General features: G+C 58.1%; 2 protein-coding genes across 2 annotated transcripts in view; both read right to left on the bottom strand.

Moving 5' to 3' along the window:
• The window catches only part of BBK36DRAFT_1136736 (hypothetical protein), a 4,179-nt gene extending 779 nt beyond the window's left edge, over window positions 1–3,400 (bottom strand). The window contains exons 1-4 of the mRNA XM_024893083.1: window positions 2,865–3,400; window positions 2,511–2,697; window positions 544–2,405; window position 1 (exon numbers count right to left, since the gene is read on the bottom strand). The exon at window position 1 is cut by the window's left edge and continues 290 nt beyond it. Of these exons, the coding sequence (XP_024744983.1) occupies window position 1; window positions 544–2,405; window positions 2,511–2,697; window positions 2,865–2,944 (2,130 nt within the window). The 5' untranslated portion in view covers window positions 2,945–3,400. The remainder of the gene's footprint in view (window positions 2–543; window positions 2,406–2,510; window positions 2,698–2,864) is intronic.
• A 1,728-nt stretch (window positions 3,401–5,128) lies between these two features.
• On the bottom strand, window positions 5,129–5,956 carry BBK36DRAFT_1131248 (histone-fold-containing protein; the record flags this gene model as incomplete). Its single annotated transcript, XM_024891942.1, has 1 exon — window positions 5,129–5,956. One exon carries the CDS (start codon window positions 5,954–5,956, stop codon window positions 5,129–5,131), a length of 828 nt encoding a protein of 275 aa, XP_024744982.1.
• Window positions 5,957–8,010: the final 2,054 nt, after the last annotated feature.

The following is an 8,010-nucleotide window of genomic DNA, read 5'->3' as shown; positions in this document are numbered from 1 at the left end:
GCAGTCGCAGTAACACTTCTGTCCGCGCCTGGATGCTGTCCTCCGGAAACGCACGGTCGAGTAATCGCAAACGGTGTTCTAGACCCACCTTCGTTTCCACCTGCAGACCCAGTTCGACTACGCGTAGGAGCAGTGGCCCCTCAGCAGACCGGAATAGCTTTGCTATCGGTTGCCGCAGAGGGAGGTGAGCGAGTTCGCGTCAGAGTGGGAGCGTAGGTAGCTCCGGCCTTGCTTAGGGGCCGTAGCTTAGCGGTGCGAGTTCCTGGTGAAGTAGTTCCGTAAGCCGGTCGGCCTGTCGTTCGGGATGTTTCGGCCGGAGCTGCGGAAGTTCGCGAGTGATCGGCGGATATCGTAGTAAAGGATGTAGGAGGTCGAGTTCCTGTCCGTGTTGCCGTTGCACGAGTAGCTGTCGCTCCCTGTGTAATAGGTGTAGCTGAAACCGAAGTACGACAGGTTGAGCGGGCCGAGACAACCTAAGCTCCGGCGCGGTAAGTTCGAGTGCGTGCTCATGCAGCTACAGGACCCTCCGGAGTTGAGCGGGCTAGATCCCAGTTCTTCATCCAGCCGTAGGGCGACGACTTGCGGATCCGCTCCTTCTTGGCCTCCCAGGCTTCTCCAAAGACAGCCGCACTAGGGTCGTCGCGATCACCACGGCGCTGGACGCCTCCCGTCTTGATGTCGTTTTCCATCCTCTCCCTGCCCGCGCTGGCGTTGATGTTGGGGTCCACCGGGGCCTCTTCCTCGTCCAGATCCGGGTCGACGCCCTGTATCGCGCTGGCCGCGCTGGCCTTGGCCATGATGGTGTCGAACGTGGGGCCGCCCTCGTCTGCGTCGAAGCTCTGCTCTTCGAGGCTCTGCATGCTCGCAATGATCTTGGCTCGAATCGCAGCCACCTCGTGCTTGGGCCGCTTGCCGCTCGTGGCCTCGAGCTGGGCGAGCATTTGAGAGGCTGTCCTCATGTGCGTGGCCAGCGCAGAGAAATCAGGCTGGTCGGCGCGAGCCATGTTGAGCGTCATCCGCCGTCGAGAGCCAGGACTGGGCGATCGAGAAGAGTAGGGCCCGGACGTGCGCGGTGTCATGGCATCCAGAGTCGTAGACGCAGTCGTAGCTCCGCTAGAGAATCGCTGGTCGGTAGAGTGCTTCGAGTGATAGCTAACGGACGGGGGCTCGTCGTCAAAGGGCTTGAGCAGCGGCGAGCTGCCCAAATCACCCGAGGTTGGCTCGAATACGCTGTCGATGATGGGCTCAGGAGGCGGAACGACCTGGGCAGCCCTGGGAATCTCCGAAGAGAGGTCAAACAGTCTTTTGGTGGGCCCGCTGCCACCGAGGAGAGTTGTCAACAGCCGCTGGTTGTCCGGGCTCTCAGGGTCAAACGTAAAGTCGTCTCTCAGCACCTCGATCATTAGCAGATACGGCACCTTCTCGGCGCTGTTCAACACCGTGGCCTCGGCAGGGTTCAGTCGCACGATTCGGTGATGGCGACTCTTGCCCGGCGCACCGTCGATCAGCGTCGGCGGGCAGATGATGGGAATGTCGATTTCGGCAGGCAAATCTCTGCCAATCAAGGCCAGCTCGGCTCGCAGAGCGCTCATGCGGGCGGGTTTCGGGACGGCAACGAGCCGGTTAGAGATGCCTTCCAAAGCAGACAAGAATTGGGTTTGCGATCTGAAATAGTGCTGTCTCAGAAGCTGTGCCTTTTGCGCTGTTGTGAGGTTCGTCGGGCTCAAGTGCGACTTGAAATGGTGAGAATGCCGTCGATGGATGCCATCCGAAGGCCTTGCATTGACTCCTGCGGACACGGGAGTTGCTGGCCGCGATGGGCCTCTCGGCGACGGCAGAGGCAGAGAAGCGGTGCTGAGCCTCGCCTCCAGGGATTTCATATCCAGGGCCGACGGTCTCTTCGAGTCCGGGGTGAAGGCCGGATTCAACGGCGAGTGGGAGATGGGAACTTGAGAGCCTCCTCGTCGCATCGTGGGACGAGCGTCGACCAGACTGGGATCGGATGCGCTCGGGGATTTTGGCTCCTTGGCGCGCCGGGGCTTCGAGATCGGACTGGCGATGGTGTTTGCCCTCGCGGGCTTTGACGGGGCAGTGGCTGGGGTAGGCTTTGGCGTCTCACTTCCGTCTGAAGCATCCTCAGTGATGGGCTGAGGCTTGCGAGCCTGTGCGACAGCAAGAGGGCCAGCCCATCTGGGTATCATTGGCAAGGCGACGCTCGCAAGGACAAAGCTGGAAAGCACAGCAACGGGCAGGACATTTTCTTTGATCTTGTTTTGGCGCGCAGTGTCTGCCAGCCCAAAGACAATGTGCTGCACCTTGTTGTAGACTCGGCGACACGTCTGGAAGGCATTTGACTGCGGGTTCGAGGACAGGTCGTGCAGATATGTCTGGAAGAGCCAAAACGTCTGCAAAACAACCAGGTCAGCATCTCGGTGGGCGGCGAAACAGGTCTCGCCTCGTTCTCGTTTCGAGCGTCATGCTTTCGCGACCTGTTGGCTACGGCTACGTACCAACAATGCGGCAGTCACAGACTCCTCGCATAGATCCAGCAGAAACTCCTCCAGAGCCATTGACTCATTGTCGACGCTGATGATGAGGTGGCATAGCTGCGGCAAGAAGAACTCGATGTCCTCGTACGGGAATTGTCGCAGCTTGTTGCAGAGGACATAGTGGATGCCTACATGGTCGGCATAGCGACTACAGTTGCATTGAAAGAGACGCCCGTTAGCTCTATACGCATGAATTGTCCTGGCGGCTGCTGAAGCTGAAGCTGAAGCTGAAGCTGTTCAGAGCTCTGCCAAAGCTCCATTGCTCCCAGGCAAGGCTGGGGGGGTGGAAGATGCCAGGTGGTTTGCGAAACTCACGAGAGGTAGGAGACGGAGAGGAAGGGATTCGCATTGAAGACGTCGGATTCGAGGAATCGCTGCAGCAGGTCCCACGACATTGGTTCACGCGAAGCTGCGAGCAGACACTGGAGGGATCAGACAGGCGGAATTGGCGGTTGCGAAGGGCGGTGCCTCATCTAGATGAGGGCGGAGGGCGTTGCAGGATGCAGCCGGTCTCTCATGGCTCTCGAAGCGGGGGACTGGACTGCAGACGGAAGCCGGCTTCTCTCGTCTAGTCGTCGGGGCAGCGCATGCAAGTAAAGCGACAGGCAGCGATGAAAAGGAACGGACGGACGCTGCGAGTCGCTGGAGGGAAAATGAGAGTCGAGAGCGGCGGAGAGGAGAGGCAGACGCAGAGGCGACGGACGAGGCGGAGATGGGGTTTGATGGGAGTGGAAATCAAAATATTGGCGGCACGTACAGCGAAGTACTTGGTGCAACACAATTGGAGGACCTCAGTCGGCGAGTGACCTGGCCTCTTGTACCGCCTTAGTGCCTGACGTTTCTGGCGGCTAACGCACTTACCGGTAGCGCGGTCGTGAGTGCTCGCTGCAGAGTACTCGTACCTCCGAGTACCTCGTTAGGGGTCTCGACCAAGTAGACTGGCGACACGGTTTCAGTCGCATTCCTAGACGGGCACATGGTTTGGTGGCCCGTATGACGGCTTTTAGCCCGACATGGTAGGTCGTACGGCGGCAGAAACACGATAATGTCCACTGCTAAGGGCTTGTGTACGGTAGGCTACTTGTGTACTTGCTCAGGCACAGGTGCTGCGGATTCACGTCGAGTCAAGCGGGATTCAGCACCAGTATCCGCTGCCTGGTGCCTGGTTCCCGGCCCCCTCGGTAATTCGCCCGTATCAACAGGAACGATATACGATGCCTCCCTGGCAGACGATCTGTCGTGATTGAGACAGACAGTCGAGTCCCTCGCAATGCGGCAAATGAGCAATTGAAGCATCAATGGAATCACCGGGGCCCGGAGCGAGCATCTTGTCCATCCGGACTCCTGGCCCGGCGGCCTCTCTCGTCTCCAATCCGTACCCGATGACAGAGCGCAAACAGGTATACCAATCAATTACAAACAAAGATTATACAGGAGGCATGTCGCCGCTGCAATTCGCCGTGCCTTTGCTGCCGCTGAAACGTGTTTGCGCAGGGCGCTTTGCTCGAGTCGTCGTACAAACTTGAAGCTGCATGTGTTAATGATACCCGCTCCTTTCGCCCACACAAACCCCATAGTACCTACCTGACTCTCCTGCACGCCACTCCAACGCAGACGGCGGATTAGTTGGCCAGCAGCGCCAGCAAAAAGGGTTCCCAACCTGTGGGATCCCCTGAAAGAATCAATCGTCACTCGTAGCCAGCCTGGAATTCGTACCCTTAGCACATCATACAGCTCACCACCATCCTACTTGTATGTATGCAATGCAGCTCATCCCCCATCAAGAGCCCTGCCAACAGGGACAGATACATGTAACTGTGCCCGACGCACCGCCAAAGGCACGCACACGTGCATAAATGGCGGCATTTCGTACGTCGCACGGGATTTCTGACCTCTACTATTTGCTACTTTGTGAGAATACCTACGATTAAGCAAACCGAATTCCTCATTCGGCGACGGTGGGTGATAGTATACTGAAAGAAATCGAGACATTGTATTGCTACAGAAGCTGGTGTGCAATAGCGGACAGTTGACAGCTCCGTATTGCCGTCGCTCCCCTCCCTCGTGAAACATGGCGGCAACACCCGTCACATGTCATTGTGCCCGCAATCTCGATCAAACAAAGGGGCAGGTTGTAGCTGTGTAGAACTAGAAGAGAGGCAAATCTAATGATGCTCGGTTCAAGCTGGGCACGACAAATTGCTGCAACTGTTTGAGCTGCGTGACATCCCTTTTCTTCATCGTATAAATACAGCGAGAATACGAGCTGTCTGGTATCAAGCTATTGAAGAGATACAGCAAACAGTGCTCTGTAGCGGAAAAGAGGGGGAAACAAAAGTAGGTACCTATTGAAACAGAGGAAATAGTGAAATGTTACAGAACCGAGGCACCTCCCGTAGCTTGCCGTGGCCACCCAGAGGGAGAGACCGCCTCGCAGCTACATGGCCGTCTAGATGTCCGCTGCCGCCAATGTGCCCGCCGCCCAACGCCGTTGTAGGATATAACGATATGGTATGTTTTTGTAGCCAGTAAACGCCAGTCATTCCGATCTTCGTACTCGTCGTCATGCTTGTGTGAGGTCATTGCACCTTCTTCCGACGACCACCTCTGCCGCGCTTCTTGGGCTCCTCCATCTCCTCGTCCGTTTCGCTGTCCTTGGCCTTGGCCTTGCTGCCCTCCTTCTCATTCTCGACCCGGCCCACAATGTCCCGCAGGAAATCCCACTGCTCATCAGCCTCCACCACCTGCTTAAGCATGGACGCCGTCACTCGTTTGGAGCCTTTGTCCTTGGCAACATCTGCGCTCTTTGTGACTAACTGGATCATAAAGAGCTCCAGAGCCTTGCCAACGGCAATGGGCGTTTGTTGGGCGACCTTGCCGACTTCCTCGTCGGCCTGCATGATGCGCTTGATGCGGGCCGTGGGGAATTTGGTCCTGACGGGCGACGGCTCGACGGCTGGCGCAGGAGGGGGAGGCACCACGACCTTTCGCGGCGGCATGTCTGCAGACGACGTCGACGGCTGGCCGGGTGCGTGGTTGGGGTCGTGGTGGTACGGCTCGTATCGAGAGGACGGTCGCGGGGGCTGCCTGAAGACCCGCTGCTCAAGCCGGTACGGCGCGGGAGGTGCGGCGTTTTGAGCGTCGAAGCTGTGCGCGGGCTGTCGCAGTACGGGCGGGAAGTACTGCTCGTAGACGGGCTGGCTGGTGGGCGTGGGGGGTTGCTGGCGATGCGCGCCGTAGGGAGGAGGGATATAGAGAGAGGAAGCGGTGCTCGGAACGGCGTTGGCGGGAGGCTGTACTTTATATCCAGCCTGGCCGTGTTGGAGGTGCTCGGCCTGGGTGGGGCTGCCCGACAAAAACGACGACAGGTCCGGCGACCGTGGCGCGTAAGGCGAATCCTCGGCCATTGTTTCAATTTTCTTTCCAGGTTTCTTCCAGCGGGTGTCTAGCGCTGCTTTAGTGCACCAACCTGGCCTGCTCAGGGCACTTGGCCGCAAATCAGCCGCCTGACAATGGGGGTGCAGTTGGGCCGCAGGTTCTTCTCCGACAGGGAACCTCGTCGTCTTCTTTTCCTTTTTCCTTCTCCAAGTCCGTTCTCCCCTTGCAGAGCTTTTTTTTTTCTTCAACGATGACGCTCCTGGGATGCGCTAGTGCGTGATGGCAGCCGACTTGCAGTTGCGATTCGACGCCAACCAGCCAATCCTCCGACGTCGAGACAATGTCTGGTCGCGGGAGCTGATACTGATGGCGATTTGTGCTCTTTCACAGCCGGTGTTGAGTTGAGCTGACGCCCGACTGATGCATGAGCAAGGTAGCTCGTTTCTTTGAGACTTTCGTCTTTCCTTTCTCTTTTTCTCGTTTGGCCCTTGTTGTGTCGCCTGGAAGAGGCATGCCTTCATTTGATGATACCAAGGCGGACCAGGGACGGACAGTCGGACAAGTGGCTGACAGACAGGAGGCGATGTTGACGTAAGGTAAGAATCGGACGAGACCAGGCTATCTGTGCGAGAAAGGATCTTTTATTCAAAGCTAGAGGACTAGCTATTGAGGGAGGAAAGAGAGCCACTTCTCACTCAGTCGATGGTCTGAGTCCGGGTCGCCTTTTGTTCCCAGTGCCCCTTCTCTCCTCGTCTCTTCCCCTCCTGTCTCTATGACACTCTGCCGGGTCTTGTGTTCTCCCTTCCTGCTTGAGCGGAAGGCGCAAGCGGCTAGGGAGCTCAGCTCGGGACGTCTTGCTTGACGCGCTTTATCTCCTCTATGCGATGAGATGCGCCCAACTTGCTCAGTCAGGTAAAGCAAAGTTCCGACAATGCTCAGCCAAGAGGCATTGAGAGAGAGAGAGAGACAGACGAGCAAGGAAAAGTCAGGAGAGGCGGGATACAGTCAGATGTCGACAGCTAATGAGATGCTACACCAGGCGCGACACGGCTCAAAAATGCCACAGGCGGCGTTCGGTGACTGAGGGCTCACCGTGGGCCGAATCAGGAAATGGGGGTGGCTGCGATGCGCTGTTTCGCACGCGACAATGGTGCGTCTGGTTTTGGCGGGCTTGCGTGGAGGGGTCGATTGGCGATGCCAGCGAGGCTCGGAGGGAACGGCCGGCCGTTTATATGTGCATCCAGGGTCCGTTGGCCATTGAGCCTGAGGTCGGCCAGCCGGGCTAGGGGCCCAAGTCACACCAAATTGGGGGGGCAGCCAAGAGGAGGGGGTGAACCGCCACGAGGAGTCGAGTCGAGCTCGCAAACCGCCTGGAGCACACGGCGAGGGAGGCGGTCGAGGTACCACGGCGAACCAACTGGCGCCCGCCCTAGGCCTCAAGCTACACTGGCCCGGTAGCACACAGTCGATGGTCGTGCTGGGAGGGGCGTGTGGCTATGAACTCGGCGGACTCGTCGTCAAACAGCCTTGAGGCTCGGTCACCACAAGCAGATGCGACACAGCCTGGCCTCCGTTTCCCTCTTGTCGACGCTTGCGGTGGTGGCTTCACGACTAGCATATCATATGGTGTGGCGTTGGATTGCGGCTCTTGGATGACACACGTCGAGCCTGGGACCGCTCTACTCATCTCTTACCTAGGCAGATCGCACGCGGTCTGGTTGTCGTCATGCCAGCGGCGCGTTTATGTGAACCTCTTCATAGCGTGGCGACACGATCTCTGTTTGGGCCAGGCGCCCTTCAGCGATTCATTGCACGTTCTTGCTTACAGACGGCCTGCTGCAGAGTACATGAACCGGCGGCTCACGAGAGTCTCCTGGCACGCAAGGGATGTGCGCATTCTCCCCCCCACTGCCAGGCTCGCATCCCGCCCTGGCCTGTCTTAACGCAACCTCACTCTGCGCAGACGTGTCCAGTCCAGTCTTGAAGTCAGACCCAAGCTGCGTGAGTGGCTGGCTGCCACCGAGCTGACGCTAAAGCTGCCTGGAGCTGCCTGGAAATGATGCATGCCTCTTGTGCATGGAAC

Source organism: Trichoderma citrinoviride (genome assembly GCF_003025115.1).
Source record: "Trichoderma citrinoviride strain TUCIM 6016 unplaced genomic scaffold BBK36scaffold_33, whole genome shotgun sequence".
Classification (NCBI taxonomy): Eukaryota; Fungi; Ascomycota; class Sordariomycetes; order Hypocreales; family Hypocreaceae; genus Trichoderma; species Trichoderma citrinoviride.
This window is presented reverse-complemented; position numbering and strand designations above follow the sequence as displayed.